At 43.9% G+C, this 23,813-nt stretch overlaps 1 protein-coding gene across 1 annotated transcript in view; it reads left to right on the forward strand.

Annotated features, from left to right (window-relative positions):
* The first annotated feature begins 7,418 nt into the window (after positions 1–7,418).
* Positions 7,419–23,813, forward strand: part of PAH (phenylalanine hydroxylase) — a 120,880-nt gene continuing 104,485 nt past the window's right edge. Inside the window, exons 1-2 of the mRNA XM_068276940.1 lie at positions 7,419–7,536; positions 11,383–11,487. Of these exons, the coding sequence (XP_068133041.1) occupies positions 7,495–7,536; positions 11,383–11,487 (147 nt within the window). The 5' untranslated portion in view covers positions 7,419–7,494. The remainder of the gene's footprint in view (positions 7,537–11,382; positions 11,488–23,813) is intronic.

Raw genomic sequence — 23,813 nt, forward strand, 5'->3', positions numbered from 1 at the left:
CCGCCTTGCTCTGAGTACTCACGGCGGCTTTTCCGCGTTTTCTCACAACAGGATTATTAGCATCTCACAGATCATCTCTACCCACATTGTACATAATATAGGCAGTAAAGCCAGGGCTGGATTACACTTCTCCATCCTAGGCTTGTTGTATCTTGACCTCTCCTCTGTTGTAAATCAACCCAATAAGCTGCCTCCTAATGCTTTTGGGATTTTTTTTTGTTCTGTTTTTGTTTCTTAGCATTTCACAAGTTTCCCAGACTTTTGTTGACCTTGTCCAAAGCTTTCTGGCACATGTAGTTCACATTCAACATTTCATATGCTGACTTGGTACTATTTTCAATTAAAGATTGTGTTTTTAAGTGATGGGTGTGCAGATCATCGCATTCTGTTTTTATTTATACCTTATACCAATTTTAGGTTTTTTTATGGTGGTGGGGTTAAAGATGTATATTGTAAAATATATTGTATAATCAATAACATACAGTTTTATAAATGCATTATTTAAAGAAACATTATTGCAAGTAGCTGGCATCAAGAACATATTAAATGATATGCACAGCCGTATATGTTGGACCATTATACGTTTTTATTGTTACCGCAGCATATATTATTCATCAGGATGCTTACCGAGGTGAAGGATACTTGAAGCAGTAAATAATTATACAAACACCTGCGCTGAAGTTTCAAACTGATGCTGGGGTGTCCCCTCCTTCCTTTCCTGCAGTGTATCACTCGTAACATGAAAAAGCAGAGAAAACGGGGACTCCCTCAGTTTCAGATAATCTTGATCCATTTTTAATGTAAAGATAAATACACATTTAAAATGCAATAAAACACTCACTTCTGTGGGTCCTAACTCCAATAGGACCCACTGGCTGTAACCGCTTGCCACCAAAGTGGTACTCAGATCCGTTTCTAATATTGCCCGCTTTCAACCCATTTTCGTCATCAGGGAGATTGAAAGCGGGCGGGCAAATAACATATATATATATATATATATATATATATATATATATATATATATATATATATATATATATGATATCGTAATTACCTCTCGTAGCATCCAGTCCGCATTATAAATAATTATAACTCTTCAAGACGGAAATGCAAAAGATTTTAAAGAGCATGTAAATCGGGGGTGCCCAATAGGTCGATCGCGATCTACCGGTAGATCGCGACCGCCTATTTGGTAGATCGCGGCCTCTTGGCCGCGTCCCATCACAATTTGCGGCCGGCAGCTTTCCCATCATATTGTGCTGCCAGCCGCTGGCCAATAGGAAGCGGGGAAGAGAGAGGAGGCGCGGCTGAAGAGGCCATGACGTGACGTCATGGCCGGCTGGCGGTGGCGCCGGGCACACGCGCACAAGCTGGATGGTGGCTGCACAGGACGCAGGCTCCTACTGCGCATGCGGGGCTGCACAACGTGAGGGGCTGCAGTAGAGATGGGAAGTTCGGATCTTTTCAATGATCCGGATGATTCGAATCGGATCATTGAAAAGATCCGGATCTTTGATCCGAATCTCGGATTATTTTACTACCGAAGCATTCGGGGGTTGAAATGACTAGCAGGGCAGAAGAAGGAGAGGGGGAGTGGACACACAGAGAAGGGGAGAAGATGCACAGAGGGCAGGGAGTGGACAGAGAAGGGAGGAGGGAAGCAGAGAGCAGAAATGTTTGCTTGCACACAATACCCACATGCAATCATATTACATATATTTCACCTACATGTTCATCTGTATACCTTGAATGGAAACGTCACACAGTGAAAGAAAGCATTCCCCAAAGATAAGTGCAGCTGTGCCGAGTGCAGGAGGATCATATTACGCTGCAATCACAGTGCCTGCAAAGTTACTGAGCTATGCTGAGCCAAAAGTTTCCAATGTGTTCACTGTGCACAACTACGGAACAGACAGCCTATAATGTGCAGCACATTATAGCCAGTATGTGTGCTCTACACATATCTGGCAGTGGCACCCATGTCCCCTCTCTCTCATCTACCTGGCTGTCCTTGCAAGGCTGGCTCCCCTCCAACTCAGCGATCCATCTCTGCTCTGCTTCCACTCCGCTGCCCGCTGAGAGGGGGGCGTGTCGCTCCTGGCCCCGCCCCTTTTGCGATCCGAATCACTCATTTTGATGATTCGGATGATTCGACTCACAAAATAGATTCGGATCAAAGATCCGAATCGTTCATGATCAGGACAACACTAGGCTGCAGTAGCTGACGCTACACCGGAGCGCTCCGAGTCCGAGAGGGGAGACCAGACATCGCCGCTGGAGAGAGGTAAGTGATTGAGCACCCATCCTACCTACGCTAATGGCACCTATCCCTACCTACCTATGCTAGAGGCACCTATCCCCACCTACCTACCTGTGCCAAAGGGACCCATCCCCCACCTGCCTATACTAAAGGGACCCATCCCCACCTACCTATGCTAAAGGGACTCATCCCCACCTACCTATGCTAAAGGGACCCTTCCCCACCTACCTATGCTAAAGGGACCCTTCCCCACCTACCTATGCTAAAGGGACTTATCCCCACCTACCTATGCTAAAGGGACCCATCCCCACCTACCTATGCTAAAGGGACCCTTCCTCACCTACCTATGCTAAAGGGACCCATCCCCACCTACCTATGCTAAAGGGACCCATCCCCACCTACCTACCTATGCTAAAGGGACCCATCCCCACCTACCTACCTATGCTAAAGGGACCCACCCCCACCTACTTACCTATGCTAAAGGGACCCATCCCCACCTACCTATGCTAAAGGGACCCATCCCCACCTACCTACCTATGCTAAAGGGACCCATCCCCACCTACCTACCTATGCTAAAGGGACCCATCCCCACCTACCTACCTATGCTAAAGGGACCCACCCCCACCTACCTACCTATGCTAAAGGGACCCACCCCACCTACTTACCTATGCTAAAGGGACCCATCCCCACCTACCTATGCTAATGGCACCCATCCCCACCTACCTATGCTAAAGGCACCCATCCCCACCTACCTATGCTAAAGGGACCCATCCCCACCTACCTACCTATGCTAAAGGGACCCACCCCCACCTACCTACCTATGCTAAAGGGACCCACCCCCACCTACCTACCTATGCTAAAGGGACCCACCCCCACCTACCTACCTATGCTAAAGGGACCCATCCCCACCTACCTATACTAAAGGGACCCATCCCCACCTACCTATGCTAATGGCACCCATCCCCACCTACCTATGCTAAAGGGACCCACCCCCACCTACCTATGCTAAAGGGACCCATCCCCACCTACCTATGCTAAAGGGACCCATCCCTACCTACCTACCTATGCTAAAGGCACCTATCCCTACCTACCTATGCTAAAGGCACCTATCCCTACCTACGTATGCTAAAGGCACCTATCCCTACCTACCTATGCTAAAGGCACCTATCCCCACCTACCTATGCTGAAGGTACCTATCCTCACCTACCTATGCTAAAGGCACTTGTACCCAGCTACCTTTGCTGAAGGAACCTATACTTAGCTACCTATACTGGAGGCACTTGTACCTGGGGGCTATTCGTGACGGGGGGGGGGGGGGGTCTGCAACACTTTAAATGTTGGTAGATCTCCTGGACTTGGCAAATTTTAAAGTAGCTCGCGAGCCGAAAAAGTGTGGGCACCCCCCCTGATGTAAATAATATTAGCATATGTTATTAGCTACTTAAAAGAACTTTTTATCATGATATAAAAATAAACATGAGACTCAAGTCAGGAGAGAGGGGCACAGCCACAATAACATTGCACAAGGTAAACAATTTAATTATTGAAATCTGTAACATACAACAGTCACAAATGGTGATGAAAAATGAAACTTGTGTAAATGATGTGGACCATCTGCTATTAGAAAAGGTGTAAGTAGTAACAAAACAGTAAAGCAGCAAAAAACCCAAAGCAACTAATGCCAAGTAATGAATGACGTATTGAGGAAAGAACTCAGCACAGAGGTGTGGAAGCGAATCTTAAGGTAAGGGCAGTAGACGAGGGCAGAGTCATTGCATGTTGACTTGAAAAGAGAGTTCTTGAAGATACCGTTCCACACGCTTTTCTGGACCTACCTATTTTTATATCTTTATTGCTGATGACATTTGTAAATTCATTTTTATATCTTTACATTACTTTCTTATTGTTACTTTATGCTGTAATTACTTACCTTGATTGCAAGAGTCCTCAAGTTTCAACAAATTGGCCAAGAACGACCCTTTATAAAAGGAACTAGTCCAATGTATTGGTCAGTAAATAGTATGAGGAACACTCCTGGCAATACTGTTCAAGTACCCATAGGCGTGGTTGTGGTAAATGGCTGATAATTCCAGTATTGTCCAACCATGTGCTCTTGTTAGACGAATAACATGTTTTTCTTGAGCAAAAAGACAGGATGCTCCTAGATCAGTTATTTTTGTAGAAACATCATGGAAGTGTATAAAAAGTGTACGGGCGTAACTAGACTTAATAGGGCCCCTTGCAAAAAATGATAGCATGGGACCCCCTTTGTCCCCAAACACCATGGGGTCTTGATATGGGGTGCCAGCAATTGGCAGCAGAGAGTGTTCTGCTGTGAATCAGTGTCTGGATGCAGGAAACAGTTACAGACGGTGGCATGGACGGTTTTTGTGAGCGAAAGGGGAGGTTTTTTGTTTGCTAATTGGCTGCGCTTGTGGTTGGGGAGAGGGAGGAGGAAAATACCCTGGGCCCCCCCACGATGGCAGGAATCCCAGAGGTGATTGTAATTCCCATGAAAGATGGACATCCACCCAGTAATGACTGGAGACACTCCATTCACAACTGCAATAGCACACAGCCCATCAATAGACTTTGTTGCAGTGTCTATGAACTGGAAGTGAAAAGAAATTTCAAGCGTGCACCACTCAATAATTATAATAGGTTAAAATGGAACTTTAACATAGGATTGAACTTCATCCCAATCAGTAGCCGATACCCCCTTTACCATGAGAAATCTTTACCTTTTTTGAATAGATCAACAGGGGGGGGTCTGTATTTGTATTTGTGGTGAAACCCCTTCCACAGTGTGATATCATGTGCATAGTCGTGACTTGCCAGTTTCTTGCCTGTGAACCTTGTTGCACATGGGCCTCAATTCACTAAGCATTTTAGACTAGTCTACTGATGGTTTTTTACCTACTGATGGTTTGGTCAGTTGCATCAAAGGGGAATTCACTATTACCAAATATTTTAGACCTGTTTTTAGACCTGGTCTAAATCATTTGATAATTAGGTCGGTAAAGCAGGGGAAATGATCAAAACATGTAATTCACAAATAAGTAGCTATGACCGACATCCTTCTCCTTTGATGAGCTCTCCTCTGCATACAAATAAACTCCTGCATAATTAATTCAAAAGGTTCCATCCTCACATCTAAAATACCTCACTGAATTACTTTACCAACAAGAAATCAGCTGGTCTAAACTCTGTCATAAAAAGTGGGTGTGGTTACTCCTTGTTTGCCTTTGTGAATTGTGTAATTACTGAATGTTAGACCAGGTCTACAAACAGGTCTAAAACAATACACAAAACCATCAGTAGACTAAAAACCATATGTAGACTAGTCTAAACCGCTTAGTGAATTGAGGCCATTGTGGGAAGTAACGGCTGTTTCCAACTGCCAGTGCCAAGCAAACAGTACCACCCTCTGTGTGTGTGTGTTTGTGTGTATATATATATATATATATATATATATATAACCTTAGCCCATTTAAGAATGGGCTAGGTCCGTCACCGGCATCCGCCGCGCACGTGCCCACCCCCACCGCGCGCGCACGCACACGCCCCGCCCCTCCTGGTCCTCCGCCGTGTCATTCCCCCAGCTCTCCTTAGTGTCTCTGCGTCCCTCCCTGCACATGCGCACAACAAGAACACACACACACAGGGACACGGGACGCAGAGACATTAGGGTTTTATTATATAGGATATACACACACACACCTATTTCCTTGTTAGTGGGTGAGTTCGTCTGTCAGTAGTAAATATGATGAAGTAAATGGTGAATATTAATCATTTCTTGATAGCTCTTCTATTTTTTTACTTCTCAATTTACAATGTATTGTATTTATTTTTACCCCTACAACTATTTTTTGATAAATTTCCGCTTAAAGTAAACCACAGCTCAGGTTCAAAAGAAATTCTTACCCTGCAGAGAGGGAAGCCGCAAGATCCTATTGAGGCTTCCCTCTCTTGTCCGCAGCCCGGCTCGTGTTCACTTTAAGTGCAGCATGCTGGGAAATGAGGGCACAATACAAACTAAAAAAGAAAGATTTTCCCTCATGCTAGGAAGATACTAGGAAACGTTGGGGAAAACGCTAGCTTTTTTGCCGCTAATGAAAGTTGATTAACTACATGTAAAAAGGCATATGAGTGCATTTTACCTTGTGCACTTTTGAAAACGCACATCTTGCTGCACGATTTTCCAAAACACACATCATTACATGTGTTTACCCTTTGGGGGAGGGTCATTTATATAGTTTGATAAATAGGTGTTTTGTTTTCTTAAAGAGAACCTGAACTGAAAATAAAAAGTCAAAATAAACATACACAGGTCATACTTACCTCCCATGTAGTCTTCTCATCAATCTCTTTCTCCTCTCCTGCGTCCTGCTTGTCCACTGTGATCGATGGAATTTTCTGTCCTCTATTCTGAAAATGGCCAATTGGCCATTACCCCATAACAGCTTCCTGGTCAGTACACTGTTAAACTGTTATATCGCCCACTTGAGCCATAGGGAAACATGGACATTACCTTGCACATTCAGTTGTAACTGACAGCAGCTGGTATGTTTCAGTTCTGACAAAATCTTGTCAGAACTGGAAGGGATCACTGTAAGAAGAAAATGGTGAGCTTCTGAGAGTAACTGACGGCGAGGTAAGTATGTAATATTCATTTGAAGGTACATCATGTGTTTATTTTAAATAATTTTACTCAGTTCAGGTTCCCTTTAAGAAGACGAGATTATACTTTGAGAATTGTAATTAACTATATACCTGTATGTAGGTCTTTGGTGATTGATTGTTGATCGTACCATTACATTTGAAAATGTACTATATGAACCTATATACAGTAGACAACAAAACTACACTATTATGCATAGCTCTCCACATTTGTGGATCACCATAAGCTAGAAAATGAATTGCAGAGATTACTGTCACTGTAATATGTGACATATGCTTCGGATGAAAAACAGACAGTAATTTCTGCAATTTGTTAGTTTTGCTGATGAGAACCACTTGCATCATCTTATGAACATAGCGTCACATGACGGCAGTGCCTCCTAAAGGAAAGTGTTGGTTGGAGGAATTTTGGTGAGGGGTGTTTATCTAGACAGAATTATAATAGTGACAGGAGGGCTTTAAATTCTCTACTGTTTGGACTTTGTCTCATTCTGCACACAGGTGCACAGGCTGGCTGACCTCTGCTGTACTGAGAGCATCGCACCTCTAGCAAGATGTATGCAAACATAAGCAAAATGAATGGGGCCCATACCTATGTAAGTTGGAAAGCTTTGCTAGCATACGTCTGTTACTATTTTTGTGTATGTTATACAGTTATTTACGCTAGACCAAGTTGTTTAATGACCCGTTTTGCCTTAGTAGATTACTGTGAAATCAGTAGCATGTTGCTTGAATGAAACATCTATACTGTAGTTCATACATGCAGTTCAAGAAAGCTAAGTTTTCTTGCACGTGAACGGTGTTACTTTGCGTGATACGCAAAGGTTTGCGCGCGATCAGGGGTGCTTTTCACGTGAAAATCGCCTGTGATCGCGTGCAAACCTTCGCGTATCACGCAAAGTAACACTGTACATGGTGTTGATGTAAGCTCTGCAAAAACAAAATAAACCACCTGGATTGAAAACTAGAAAGGGAATTCAAAACATATAATAATGTATTTTACTTTTAAGATATTCCTTTTCTTTCTGATTTTCTAAATATTGCTGCAGAATATAAAGCTTAAAGTAACTCTCACCATGCTTCTTTAATAACTCTAAAAATATTTTCAGTGTCTATACTACAATGTATTTAATTTAACAGGATCAAGTTCAAAAAGCAGGATACTGTATATAAAGTCTAATGTTGCAACTTGTATATCTTCATAGGACAGTATAATATAAGTATTTCACAAATGTATTTTAAGTATTACTCTACTTTAAAAAAAATTACATTGCATATTGCAACAATAACCAAATTATTTTGCAGTTTACTGTTTCAGTTTCAGATTAACTTAAAGGGGTTTTATGGGGGGGGGGGGGGATAAAAACAGACACATACCTGGGGCTTCTATCAGCCCCCTGTAGAAGTAATGTTCCTACGATCCGCCGTTCTCCGCCGCCGACCCCGGTCTAGCGCAGCATGCCATCCAAATGCGGCTGCGCGTCATCAGAAGCTCACCGCAGTACAAGGAAACTTCATACTGCGCCTGCGCAGTAAGCTTCTGATGCTTCTGATGACACGAGCGGTAGTGCGCATTATTTGACCTGTTCGACGAATAATTGCCCGGTGCCGGCGGCGGGGAATGGCGGATCGGAGGAGGACGGCGCGGGACATTACTGCTACAGGGGGCTGATAGAAGCCCCAGGTAAATGTCTGTTTTTATATTTAACCCCCCCACCCACAGAACCCCTTTATCAGTTCAGTCTGCAGCCAGCTGGGATATTGGAGACTGAAGCAGTTAAAGTGAACCAAGCACCATTTTTAGCACCCAGGGCATCTCAAAGGCACATTAAAAATGCATGCCAATAATGTGGCTCATTACTAAAAACTCTTCAATTTTACCTCTTCTTTTTACATTTAAAAGTTTATCAGAGGCTTTTTAAGCTACTTCCACGGCCTGCCCGTCCGCAGAAATTTCAAGCAGATAAGGACTGACATAAATATTTTATTGCACACATTAACTTTCATCAGCAGGAAGGGGGGAAGGGGGGACACTCACCATGCTTCAAAGAATTTAGAGAAGTCCCAGATGCTATGTTTACACCTTCCTCTGAATAAATAATGGGCAGCTAGAAGGGGAGGGGGAACATGACAGCTCTTATAGCTATTAGAAACCAGAAAAAAAGTAGCGCTTAATTCCCTTTAAAGAGAACCCAAGGTGTGTTTAAAGAATGTTATCTGCATACAGAGGCTGGATCTGCCTATACAGCCCAGCCTCTGTTGCTATCCCAAACCCCACTAAGGTCCCCCTGCACTCTGCAATTCCTTGATAAATCACAGCCGTGCTGGGAGGCTGTGTTTACATCTGTAGTGTCAGTCTCAGCTGCTCCCCCGCCTCCTGCATAGCTCCGGTCCCTGCCCCGTCCCTTCCCTCCAATCAGTAGGGAGGGAAGGGATGCAGGCGGGGACTGGAGTTCTGCAGGAGGCGGGGAGAGCAGCAGACTGACACTATAGAGATAAACACAGCCAGCTCTGACAAGCTGTTTGTCAACAGTGTGGCTGTGATTTATGGAGGGATTGCAAAGTGCAGGGGGACCTTAGGGGGGTTTGGGATAGCAACAGAGGCTGGGCTGTATAGGCAGATCCAGCCTCTGTATGCAGATAATATTCTTCAAACCCACCTCGGGTTCTCTTTAGTTCAGGTGCACAGCTTGAACATTAAATTACGTGCCATAGACCACAATGGAATTTGAGTAAATTAGGTATCAGGGTTCAGCTATTATATAGCCGACCTCCTGATGTCAGCACCAAAGTACAGCTATTATAGAGGCGAACTGTGGATATTGGCAGTCACATGATTAACAGGCATCTGAGTTCAGTTATCATATAGCCAAATACCGATTTGGCTGCAGGGTGGTGCTAAGCTATACAGGTTACTGATAGGCATAGATAGGGGGTTAGTGTCAGGGTACGTGTACACAACTCATTTTGATTGGCCTATTTTACCACTTTCATGTAGTACAAGGGCCAACAGATTTTGAATACCATGAACAGATTGTGTAGGTAAGCTCTCATACTACACTGAATTGGTAAAATTAGCCATTGAAAATTGGGTGTGTGTATGCACCATTAGGTGTAGGCAGCGGGGCCTCGGTTAGTGTTAGACATAGATAGGGAGTTAGTGTTAGGCATAGGTTAAGGGAATTATAGGTCACCAAAGCCAATAGTATATAAACAGTAATATTACATTACCCATATTCACACTATCAACAACAGGCACCGAGAGATAATATTAAATTCTACATGTTTGAGACAAACTGAGTTATGCCTCTTAACAGCCAGCTGGACTGTCCTCTGTTTGTGGACATATAATCACTTCAAATTTTTTTTTTTTTGCGTAAATTCCCAGTACAAGTTAGTACTTTGTACATGCAGGTCACTTAGTTCACTCACTAATGTAGGGAATTAATTATAGTATGCCAAATATCTGCTCACAGCCCATGTACAAGACACACCCAGTTCAGTAGTCCTCTCAGAATGAGATGGGGGTCGGAGCATGCTATAAGTGGTGGCTCTGATATGCTGTGCTAGAATGTGATTTTAGCCATTGAAGTTTTCACCTTTAGAGTTTCAGGTTTTTTTACAACATTTATGGCAGGGGTCCCCAAACGTTTTGGGTTGAGGGCCGGGTCAACATACTTCAGGCTGCTGGGGGGCCAGAGTATACATAAAATGATGTAGAAGTCTTTGCGGGTCAGACAATGAAGCATACCTAGGTGTCAACCTGCAGTGGACAGCAGTGTCACCTGATGTGGAATTTGATTGGAAACCAGTGAATTACTGCTTTCTGGCTTCAATGTGGATGTGTGGTGCCAGCACTGCTATTCTATATGCAGACCACCAATATTTAAAGATGTAGCTGTCCGCATCTATAAGTAATACAGTTTGTGTGTGGAGGGCCGGTAAAAAAGCATCAGGGGGCCACATTTGGCCCGCGGGCCTTAGTTTGAGGACCACTGATTTATGGCATCAAAGAGTCATAGGACCTGATTTGCTAAGGTGATTGCAGAGATATCCAAGCATTTCCACTTGAACTGGATTTATTCAAATATGTGTGTTTTGTAGTAAAAGGTTGCTGCTCTCCCTTGGGCCATACTAAACTGACATCCTGCATGTTCATCTCATTGCAAATTCCCTTTAAAGCCCCATCTACACTTAATGTGTTGCATTGATTTGCATTGAGTTGTGTTGTCTCCCATTTGACAAGTAGGATACAATATGACGCAACACGACACAACTCAATGCAATGCATTAAGTGTAAATAAGGCCTAAGTGTTTTCATATGTGAATGAAAGCGTTAATACATTTGTATACCTTATTCAGATCTTACAACTATACTAAAATTGTACTTACACAAGATACAATTTCAAAAACATCTCAGTAATTCAACCTATATCCTACAGGATTCAAACTACATTGAAGAGAACATTAAAGATAACAGGATTTCTTTGATCTTTACCTTGAAAGAAGAAGTTGGAGCTCTGGCCAAGGTCCTGCGCATATTTGAGGTAAAATCCATCTGGTTTACACACATGCATACTATTGATCTCTAAATTGTACTTTTGAATTGTATTGCTGCTGACTTCAGGAGAATTCATATCAGCATTAATAAGAATGCCAGTGATATAGCAATAGGGATTACAGAAGTGACTGCAATTAGCTCTTCTCACGTCGCGATATTTTGAACAATCTTTCCCGCGACCGATGATTTTTTGCGTGACGAGCAATCGCTTCCACAAACTTGTGATGTGAGTACACGTGGACAATTAGGCGAACACCACTTTGCAATGCGTGTCGATAATGACCGTCACAGCGGATCCGATCTCTAACATCCCCAACGACTCCTGCGCAAAGCGCCACGGTTGTTTGTACTCTCGTTTGCACCCGTTATGTGCTGTTGCATGACATCACTTGTTCGCCCGCGTAGGAGGAGGAATCGGTGAACAGTCGTTCATCAGGCTGCGTCACCGAGCATTCCCTGATCCATCTAGCACAGGCTTTACCCTGGGGCTGTCATTGATTCATCAGGCTGCGTCACCGAGCATTCCCTGATCCATCTAGCACAGGCTTTACCCTGGGGCTGTCATTGATTCATCACGCTGCGTCACCGAGCATTCCCTGATCCATCTAGCACAGGCTTTACCCTGGGGCTGTCATTGATTTTGGTGCTCCATATCAATTGTTATTTACAGAGTACTTGAAGAAATCCAATGCAAATTTGCACTAGGGCCCATAGCTGCGCCACAGAAGAGACCTGAAATTACTGTGATATAAGGTAAATATACTGGCTTTCAGATATAGTTTATCGGTTCCTAAAACACCACTATCGTGAAAAATTGTAAAATTGTAAAATTTAAAATGCACGTGTACAGTTATAAGAAGTACTTTTCTCCCAGATTCAAAAGCACTGTAAATTGCATTTCTCCAATGTTGCTGTCACTTACAGTAGGTAGTAAAAATATGACAGATCTGACAGATTTTGGACTACACCATCTCCTCATGGGGGATTCTCAGGATTTTCTTTATTTTCAAAACTATTGACTGAATGACAGTTGCTCAGTCCAGGGGCAAACCCAGGATTTTCAAAGGGGATTCCTGAAAGGTCTCCCTCAGCCACGCAGTGTACAGTATATTAATATGGTAGGACATCATGCTGGGTACACATAATGCAATTTCCCGTACAACTGACAGGATCTGACAATTATTTTCTAAATGTCTGATCTGCTCCCAATCGACATTGGGATTGATCAGGAACAGTTTGGATACAGATAATAATTCGACAGCCGACATTGCTAATGAAGGGGAAAGTGAAGCATTCACACAGCAGGGCACAGGGCTGTGCTCATACCTGACTCTGTTAAGTTTCCAGTGCTGCTCCATGCTCTGTATACACACTGCTGCTCCATGCTCTGTAATTACGCTGCTGTTCCATGCTCTGCATGGTAGTAAAATTAAATATAGTAAAATTACATCTAGAAATAAAAATTTCCAGATAATTACATTTTTTTTTACTTTTAAAATTGACCCCTTACCTCCCACACTCCCCGAAAGGTACATATATATTTGTTTGTAAAAAAAAAAGAAAAAAAAATACAATAAAAAAATTACATAAATAGTTACCTTAGGGACTGAACTTTTTTTAATATGTATATAGTAAAGTATATTACTGTCATTTTTTTAAATTATGAGCTTGTAATAAGTGATGGGCGCAAAACTAAAAAAATGCACCTTTATTTCCAAATAAAATATCGGCGCCATACATTGTGATAGGGACATAATTTAAATGGTGTAATAACCGGGACAAATGGTAAAATAAAATACATGGGTTTTAATTACAGTAGCATGTATTATTTTAAAACTATAATGGCCAAAAACTGAGAAATAATGAATTTTTTCCATTCTTTTTTTTTTTTTTTTCTTTTGCAGTCCTCTTTTGTATGAATTCAGTTTTTACATATTTTAACATCATTTAACAATAACACACATGATATATTCATCCTGTTTGGTTAATATTATTGTTTTTATCTGCCCAAAGTTTGGAGTTTTCCATCAGTATACTGTTTGCCATGTGAAAGGAACATAAGCGTGCAAACTCTGCAGTAAATATTTGTTCTCATTCTTCAAACAGTCCTCACGGTCACCAGAGAGGGTCACTGATTGATTCTCTGCTATGTCAGGTGGGTACGTCAACATTTTTAACTTCAAAGAGAAACATGTAAGAGTAGCAATCAGTGATTTCCAAATCAAAATACTTATTGCTCTTCCTAAAATCATACAGATAAACAGATAAGTACCGTCACATGTGTCTATTAAATCCGTGCCAAATTCATTTCTGATCAATACTACAAATATAATACATTAACAATATTATTTCCCTCATTTTATTTCCTGGCTGTGAACTCGGCTATATGTAAATGTTTTGGGCAGAAGTTTTGCCATTTTTCTCTTTCCCCATTGTTTAGATTAGCCTAACTGATCTACCATAAGGAACCTCCTTCCTGGCACCTAAACTAACTGTCTCTTGACATTTTGAACTTCTTCCTTACCAAGTCCCTTTTCAGACTACATGGCTGCATTGTATTATATATGGGCAGCATGGTGGCGTAGTGGTTAGCACTTTCGCCTTGCAGCGCTGGGTCCCTCCCTGGTTCAATTCCCAGCCAGGTCAACATCCTCAAGGAGTTTGTATGTTTTCCCTGTGTCTGCGTAGGTTTCCTCCAGGCATTCCGGTTTCCCCCAAAAAACATAAAGATAAGTTTATTAGCTTCCCCCTAAATTGGCCTTAGACTACAACACATCCCCTACACCAGTGTTCCCCAACCCTGTCCTCAAGGCCCACCAACAGTGCATGTAGAAATCCACAGAGGTAGTTAATCAGCTCTGCTAAGACACTAATTACCTCACCTGTGAATGTTTGTGGTTTCCTGCAAAACATGTACTGTTAGTGGGCCTTGAGGACAGGGTTGGGGAACTCGATACATACACATAGGACATATGCCTATGGTAGGGACTAGATTGTGAGCTCCTCTGAGGGTGAGGGACAGTTAGTGACAAGACAATATATATATACTATGTACATCGCTGCGTAAGATGTCAGCGCAATATAAATACTAAATAATAATTATATATTTGCACCAATTAATAGCACTGTAGCACTTTTTTTTAGTAACTGGCCCTCATCTTGCTATTAATTTTTGCATTTTTTTGCACAATTTTTGCATATTGTTGCACACATTTTTGCATTTCTTGCATTTTTGCACCATTTAAAGTGAATCTGAGGTGAGAGTGATATGGAGGCTTCCATATTTATTTCCTTTAAAGCAATACCAGTTGCCTGGCTGCCCTGTTGATCTTCTGCCTCTGACACTTTTAGCCATAGACCCTGAACAAGCACGCAGATCACCAGGTGTTTATGATAATATATTCAGACACCACTGCAGGCAAATAAATCGGCAGGGCTGCCAGGCAACTAGTATTATTTAAAAGGTAATGAACATGGCAGCCTCCATTTTACTCTCACCTTGGGTTCACTTTAATAGCACTTTTGCACTGTAGCACTTTTTTCTAAAATGGTCCTGGATATTACCATTTAGATTAATTATGTACTAGGAATGATTCACATGTTATTGAATTACCTTATGTACTTGACTATTAGGCGAAACATTTAGGACTGACTCACAGTGTAAAAGTGTGGTGGTGTGTGTGTGTGTGTGTGTGTGTGGGGGGGGGGGGGCGTGGTAGGGGGGTCGCCTTACAGTCAAGTCAGACCTAAATCCTAACTTGCAGCCGGGGTTAGGACTGCCTCCTCTCTAGCTTTCCCTCCTGCCTCCTCCTCCTAATATTTATGGGCACTTTCCCTACAAACCTCCCCTTCCTTCCCAGCTGTTATAGTGCCCGCCTCTCTCTCTCTCCGGGTGCCCGCCTCTCTCTCTCCGGGTGCCTGCCTCTCTCTCGTCTCCCCATGTTCCGTGCACACAGCGTAAAGCAAAGCTGACATACATTACCTAATCCACCGCTGCACGCTGTATCCTATGATCTCCTCTTCACTCATGCTGGTGAGCGTACTATAGCGTCTCTCCCCCACTTCCAGTATCATGTGACTCCCGATGTCACATGGTACTGTATGTCAGCTCTGCATGCAAGGAACATGGGGAGAAAGAGCTGGGCACCCGGAGAGAGAGAGGCGGGCACCATAGTGGCTGGGAAAGGAGGGGAGGTTTGTAGGGAATCTCTGCCCGTAGTAACATATGTCTGCTCTACTGCACTGTGCACTCTACATACAGGGCATGGAGGGGGGAGGGGCTGGGGATTGATCAGATTAGTCAATAAGTGGGAAAATTAAGGAGCCATTGTAAGGGATCACAAGGCACACAACAGGGAGGACACAGCTGCAGTCATAGAGGGCACCGGGGATCAATACTGGACAGATGCTGGCTGCAATTGGGGAGGAGGAGGTGTAAATATCTTCACTTGGGAACCAGGAGGTGTTATTAGCAGCACCTCGGGACCAGGAGAGGTTAATGGCTGCAGTACTTTATGCAGTACAGCCATTAACCTCTCCTGGTTCCCAAGTGCAAACATTACTTCTCCTGGACCCCAGGTGCTGAGCTAGAAACCCTCCTAGTCCCCACCTGCAGCCATCAACTTTCCTGGCCCGACTTACACTTGAGACTTTGAAAAATACCAGCTTAGGGGGTCACATTTTTGGGTCGAATTATACATGAGGTCGACTTGTGTTCGAGTACGGTACTTGTGTGAATTTATTGATTCAATTATAATGATGGTTCTCCCATTTTTTACATTTTCAATGGTTTTTAGTTGTTTTTACTGGATACGTCCTAAATAAAATGTATATATTGATTTTGCATACATTGGCTTGGTTTTCTTTTGCTTTATGCAAATATGTTGCAAATATACACATTTAGTGGTTCCCCATGCATGTCTGTGGTGTTTTTCTAAAAAGTCAAATTAGGATTAACATTTTTATCCAAATATTAAAAGTAGTGTCAGCTGGACACATTTTTCTGCTACAAAGTAGCATCAGAATCATTGCTGGAATGGGGAGAGGGGGCATTCTAGTTACTCCAGCATTGCTTCCAATCCTGCTCTGTCGGGGAAGGGCTTCCATGATGATTGCACTTAGAAGGATACCAGAGCCCAAATAACCTAGAGAAACGGGGGGGGGGGGGGAGGGGGAGAAGAGCAGGCATATACTGTTACCTGTGCTGATGCCTACCGCTCCCCCACTCTTCTTTCTACCCCCACAACCAACCTAAATGGCCCTCCGGCAGCCTCTTCCGGGTTGCGAGTGTCGGGCACTACTGCACAGGCACTGGCCGGGCTGCGCACGTCCTACAGCACTCTGTGCAATGCGTTTGACATATTGCACATGACGTAATGATGTCATACGCATGTGCAGACCTTATTTGGGCTCTGGTATCCTTTAAGATGTCTGGGGGTAGTGAATGCGGGTTAGGTGCTCTTTGACAGCTACATCCTTATATTATTTATGTCATGATGCCAAAATTGGTGGCACACAACACTATATACTGTAGGATTAAGCAGAAATGGATTAAGATAAAATGGGGCTCTAGGCAAGATAGCAGTTTCTGCCCACCACTAATGATCACCTGGATTTAATTTTAGTAAGATTTGGTGGGGTCTAGTATCCACCAGGCCCCTAGACTCTCTCTCCAGGCCTTAGGCATCTGCCTAGAATTGCCTTGTGGATGATCCGGCTCTGGCACTAAGTGGTTAATAAACTAGTAAGAGTCCTGTGCAACAGTGAGTAAACAAACTGGTAGAATTGACATTCGGCTGTATAGATGATAAAGATGTTGTATAGGACAGTTCATCAAATAAGGCCACCTAAGTTTAAACATACTGTGGACCCAGTGTCAACATACTACTTTACAGTATCAGCCAGCCTTTCACCCCGATTTCATTAGGTAATCAACAGGTGGAACATGGTGTCCAGTATCTGACATGTATGAAAGCAGCATGTATCAAAGCAATAGCTAGTAGATCTGCAATACAGAGAATGTTTGGCTGTCATTAAAACATAAATATCATAGCTTTAAGTATATAATCAATTAGTGTGGAATTTTAGCCTTCAATCTTTACAACCAAATATACGTCTTGGGGCTTGCAGGGGTGAGGGGCTGAAGCAGAAAGTGTTGGAGGTGATGGGCACCATTATAACTGTGCTTGAACCAAGTTATAACTGGCAGATCTCTGTGCCACAGGCCCAGTTTAGCCACACTTTGGGCATAATTGTGTGGGTTCAAGTAAGACTTCTTGAAGTGTACTAATTAAGTGTTGCTGTAAGGGTTTGGGCCAAAGTCAGATTCAACCGGAAGAGCAGCTATTTTACTTAGTTCAATCATAACCAAATATTGCCAAGAATGGTGTCAAATATCATAGTGCCCTGATCCAAAAATCAGCAGCCAGGAAACATCATAAAAGTGTGTCAACTATATTGGAAGTAGCAAAAGTCCTGTTTGATGGTTGCCTTACATAACTACATACTTGAGACCTCCAAGGGTTTAGAAAAAGGGGGCAATGAGTGGAGCAGTCATTCGAATGTTCTGTGGTTTAGTTAGTTAGAGCACTGTACAAAAAAAAAATAATAATAATACAGTAGAGTCTCACCGATGGAGATCAACTGATGCCGGATAAGGGTGCTATCAGCATGGTGGCGTAGTGGTTAGCGGTCTCGCCTTGCAGCGCTGGGTCCCGGTTCGTATCCCAGCCAGGTCAACATCTGCAAGGAGTTTGTATGTTTTCCCCGTGTCTATGTGGGTTTCCTCCAGGTACTCCGGTTTCCTCACAAATCCCAAAAACATACAGATAAGTTAATTGGCTTTTCCCTAAAAAATTGTCCCTAGACTACAATACATACACTACACGATACATATATAGTTATAGGACTATGGTAGGGATTAGATTGTGAGCCCCTCTGAGGGACAGTTAGGTGACAATATACTCTGTACAGCGCTGCGTAAGATGTCAGCGCTATATAAATACTAAATAATAATAATATCTGGTTGCATAAGACTCAATGTTAAAAAAAGGCCCAGCTGCCTAGCGAATACAGTACTATACCTCTCTGTAATTCAGACACTACTGCAGTCTCAGAAATCATCAGGACAGCTGGTGTTATTTAAAAAGAAATTAATATGACAGCCTCTCACTTCAGGTTCCTTTCAAGGGACCCACAAAGCAGTAAATTGAGGGCAAGATGGGATATCGGAAATCCTTCCAAATTGCATAAAATTACCCCTTGCCACTGCTTTGTTGCATCTTAGTGTTGCAGTTGTTTTCCAGAGATCAGAACAAACCATTAGAATTGTTTCCCCATTGACTTCAGTGGTGTTTCAGATTGAGAACATATAAAATCCCAAACAACTGGACACCCTCATATTGAACATACGTAGCCTGAAATTTTGCTTTATGTTTATTGATACAACATGTAGCATAATAAATAGCACACTCACCTTGCAGTGCTGGGTCCCTGGTTCAAATCCCAGCAAGGGCAATATCTGCACAGAGTTTGTATGTTCTCCCTGTGTCAGTCTGGGTTTCCTCTGGGCACTCCGGTTTTCTGGGAATTCTTGTAAGGCAAAACATGCTGCATGCTGTTACCATGGTTTCTTGCAAGTTTACTCTGATATTTTCAAAGAGGCAGACACGTGCAGAGAGGGGTGCGCTAGATAGCCCTGGCACACCCTTTCTTTTAATTAAAATGCCCCTTTGGCCACCAAAAGAAACTCTGCCCACAACCACCCATCGACTGTGGGAAGCTCCTTCCAAACCTGCGAAAATCCCCCCTCCAGCACAGGACACTTTAGAGTGGAGAGGCAGCCCCGGCAGGAATTCTGTGGCTAAGCTTAGCAGCCTGTCAGCTGTGTGGGAGAAGATAAGATGGTGTATCCCTGACTGCAGCACCCACACTGATCTCTCCTTCCTCAGCACCCACAGTGACCTGTCCCCCTCCCAGCACCTACACTAACCTCTCCCTCCACCTAGCACCCACAGTGACCTCTCCCTCCACCGCACCCAAACTAACCTCTTTCTCCCTCAGCACCCACACTGACCTTTCCTGTCCCCATCACCCATAGTGACTTTCTACCACCCTCCCTACAGCATCCTCAGTGACCTCTCCTGTCCCTATACTGTCCCCATAACCCACAGTGGCATATCCCTCCCCCACCTCCCCAACAGCACCCACAGTGAGCTCTCCCTCCCCCTGCAACCACAGCAAACCCCTTAATACCCAGCACCCACATTACACTAAGTTAGTAATCCCCCTATAGCAAGTACACATATCCTCCAGAAGCTGCTTACATTACACATAGCCAGTACACCTCCCCAAAGCACACACATGGCACCCAGTACCCACAGGACACCCCAAAATCCCCCCCCCCCCCCATAGTTGGCATCCATCACGCACATGGTGCCCAGTACTACCACCCCTATATCTGGCACCTAGTATTTGCACCAAGCACTCACATCATACCCAGTCAAGCCCCACCCAAACACACCCAGTATTTGCACCTGGCCTCCGTATAGCACTTAGTTCCATCATGGCACTGAATACCTGCACTTAGCTCCCACATGACACCCAATGCTCTCCCATAACCAGCATCCAGTACAGGCACAGCACCAATCCTCCATGTGGCACCCAGTACCTACATCCAGTACTCACACCCAGCCACCACATGGCACCTATTACCTGCACCCAGCACCCACATGTCTTTCAGTAATTTCATCTGCATATAGCCTCCACTTAGCAACTAGTACCCGCACCTAACACCCACATGACATCTACTAACTACATTCATAACCCACATGGCACTGAGAACCCACACACCCACATGACACTCAGTACCCATCAATTGCCTGCACCCACATGACCCAACCTGAATAATCACAAATGATTTCTGTTTTAAGAAGGCACATTCCTGTTTTTGATATTGCTGTGATGTGTGCATATATGATGTGTATTTTGCACATTGTAAACATCCACAACAGCTTGGCCTCTTTCATTTGCTGGCAACAATTAGTGTTTTTATCCTGGTTGTTGCAACATGATATTTTCTGTCTTTCAGATGTTACACTCAATACTTGGACAGGATAAGTAATGTGTACTTAACTAATACACTTCAGATGTACTTGTTGAACACTATCCAACAATTCATAAGGGGGCGGTTTCTACGCGCTGATTTAAAGCCAGTCGGAGCACCAAGTTCCCCACTAACCTATTAGCTTTAAGGAGGATTATACGCCCCCTTCATTTATTTGAGAATTGCAAGTGACTGAACTCTGATTTTCCGCTCTTTAGTGCTTAAAAGTGTTTGATGTTTTCAGAGTCACAAATAAATAGGGAGAGGAAATACAGAAAGCTGCTGATCCTGAAGCATATGTATGAAACACTAAATAGCATTAAACTAATATCTATCTATCTCAGGATCCTATTGAGGCTTCTTCTCCCTGCTGTGTTGTCCCCCATCGCTGAGTGCGCCCCCCCCCCCCAAAGATTAGCGACGATGCATTGTCGCTAGTCCTATTGGGGCATCGCAGCTCTTCTTCCTCCAGCGTGACCGTGCAATAGTTGAACCAGCCCACCCACGCATGCGCAGTAAGTACCGTGGTACTGCACATGCGCGGGCGGGCTAAACGCGGCTACTGCACGCCCCTGTTTCAAGAAGAAGAGCTGTGCGGCCCCGATAGGAGGGGGGACGCGCTCAGCAACGGGGGACTTTAGATCAGCGAGGGAACCCTCAATAGGATCCTGAGGCTTCCCTTTCTTAATGTATTCATCTGATTTTGATCCTGAGCTTCAACTCAGGATCACTTTAAAGGACACCTGAACTGAGAGGAATATGGAGACTGCCATATTTATCTCCTGTAAAACCATACCAGTTGCCTGGCTTTCCTGACAATCTCTTTGGCTGCAGTAGTGTCTGGATTACACACCAAGCATGCAGTTAATCTTGTCAGATGTGACAAAAATGTCAAAAACACCTGATCTGCTTCATGCTTGTTCAGGGTCTATGGCTATAAGTATTAGAGGTAGAGGATCAGCAGCACTGCCATATAACAGCTATTGTTTAAAAGAAAAAATGAATATGGCAGCCTCTAAATCCTTCTCACTGTCCTTTTAAGTAAAGGGAACCTATTGCTCAGAGCAGTCCCTTCATTTTTGCTCTATATGTTACAGGGATCAATGGCAAGCCTTATTTCAGCTTGCTTATATGTTAGTGTGTAAAACATGTTCATGTAAGTAGTCATCCTACAGTGCTCCTAACAGAGACTGTGATATGGAAGTGCTTACAATTCTCGCCAATCACTCTATTAGTCGCGTGGAACTGAGTAACAAGCTACCGCTCTGTGCATGCTGCCAGTAAAGCACAATGGGAAGCTTTTATGCAGTCCATATGTACTTTGCACAAAGATTTACAAAGAGTATTATTCCTACTTTTTTGGAAGCTCATAGCTGGCTGCAAGTTGAGCTGAAAAGTTATAATATTTAATTACAAAATGCCTTACAAAGAGATCTTTGCTTTAAATACAGATTCTTAATTTCTATTGCCGTACTGTTAAATGATTGTTACAATTGTCTTCTTTGGAACAAGCACTGTACAGACATGTTGCTAAAGTACAGATGAGCAGCCTGTTATGTTCTATGGAGAGGGCTGAGGAAAGACAAGTGTTGGAGACATGGCTGGCAAGCGGTAGGCACTTAAAGGAGTCATCAGGCATAAAATGCTGCCCTCTGATATACTTACTTGGGGCTTCCTCCAGCCCCTTGCAAGTCCCATGTCCCACGCCGCATCTCCACTCGCAGCTACCAACCTGGGGTCCCCGCCGGTGTAGAGGCCGACCTTGAGGTCATCCTTACTGCGTCTGCGCGAGTGCAGCTGTCAATCAAGCCCACTTTGTCCGCGTTGTACTGCAAAGGCGCAGAACTGCTGAAGCACTAGAGGAGGTCAGCCTCTGCACCGCCTGGGACACCGGGCCGACGGCTACGAACAGAGATGTGGTGTGGGACATGTCGGATGCAAGGGACTGGAGGAAGCCCTGCGTAAGTGGAGGGGGGGGGGGAGAGGTTATTTTGCCTGATGATTCGTTTAAGAATAATGTTGTTCCTGGATTATTCATTCAGCCACATAGATCATTAAATAACATCATGAGAATAGTTGTACTGAAACTAGAGTTTTGCTTGAGATGATCACGAATGAAGCTCCAGCTAGTGTTGGGTGAACATCTAGATGTTCGGGTTCGGGCCGAACAGGCCGAACATGGCCGCGATGTTCGGGTGTTCGAGACGAACTCCGAACATAATGGAAGTCAATGGGGACCCGAACTTTCGTGTTTTTTAAAGCCTCCTTACATGCTACATACCCCAAATTTACAGGGTATGTGCACCTTGGGAGTGGGTACAAGAGGAAAAAAAATTAGCAAAAAGAGCTTATCGTTTTTGAGAAAATCGATTTTAAAGTTTCAAAGGGAAAACTGTCTTTTAAATGCGGGAAATGTCTGTTTTCTTTGCGCAGGTAACATGCTTTTTGTCGGCATGCAGTCATAAATGTAATACAGATGAGAGGTTCGAGGAAAAGGGACCGGTAATGCTAACCCAGCAGCAGCACACGTGATGGAACAGGAGGAGGGCGGCGCAGGAGGAGAAGGCCACGCTTTGAGACACAACAACCCAGGCCTTGCATGCGGACAAGAAGCGTGCGGATAGCAATTTGCTTTTTGTCGGCATGCAGTCATAAATATAATACAGATGAGAGGTTCCAGGAAAAGGGACCGGTAATGCTAACCCAGCAGCAGCACACGTGATGGAACAGGAGGAGGGCGGCGCAGGAGGAGAAGGCCATGCTTTGAGACACAACAACCCAGGCCTTGCATGTGGACAAGAAGCGTGCGGATAGCAATTTGCTTTTTGTCGGCATGCAGTCATAAATGTAATACAGATGAGAGGTTCCAGGAAAAGGGACCGGTAACGCTAACCCAGCAGCAGCACACGTGATGGAACAGGAGGAGGGCGGCGCAGGAGGAGAAAGCCACGCTTTGAGACACAACAACCCAGGCCTTGCATGAGGACAAGAAGCGTGCGGATAGCAATTTGCTTTTTGTCGGCATGCAGTCATAAATGTAATACAGATGAGAGGTTCCAGGAAAAGGGACCGGTAACGCTAACCCAGCAGCAGCACACGTGATGGAACAGGAGGAGGGCGGCGCAGTAGGAGAAGGCCACGCTTTGAGACACAACAACCCAGGCCTTGCATGAGGACAAGAAGCGTGCGGATAGCAATTTGCTTTTTGT

Source organism: Hyperolius riggenbachi, chromosome 3 (assembly GCF_040937935.1).
Source record: "Hyperolius riggenbachi isolate aHypRig1 chromosome 3, aHypRig1.pri, whole genome shotgun sequence".
NCBI lineage: Eukaryota > Metazoa > Chordata > Amphibia > Anura > Hyperoliidae > Hyperolius > Hyperolius riggenbachi.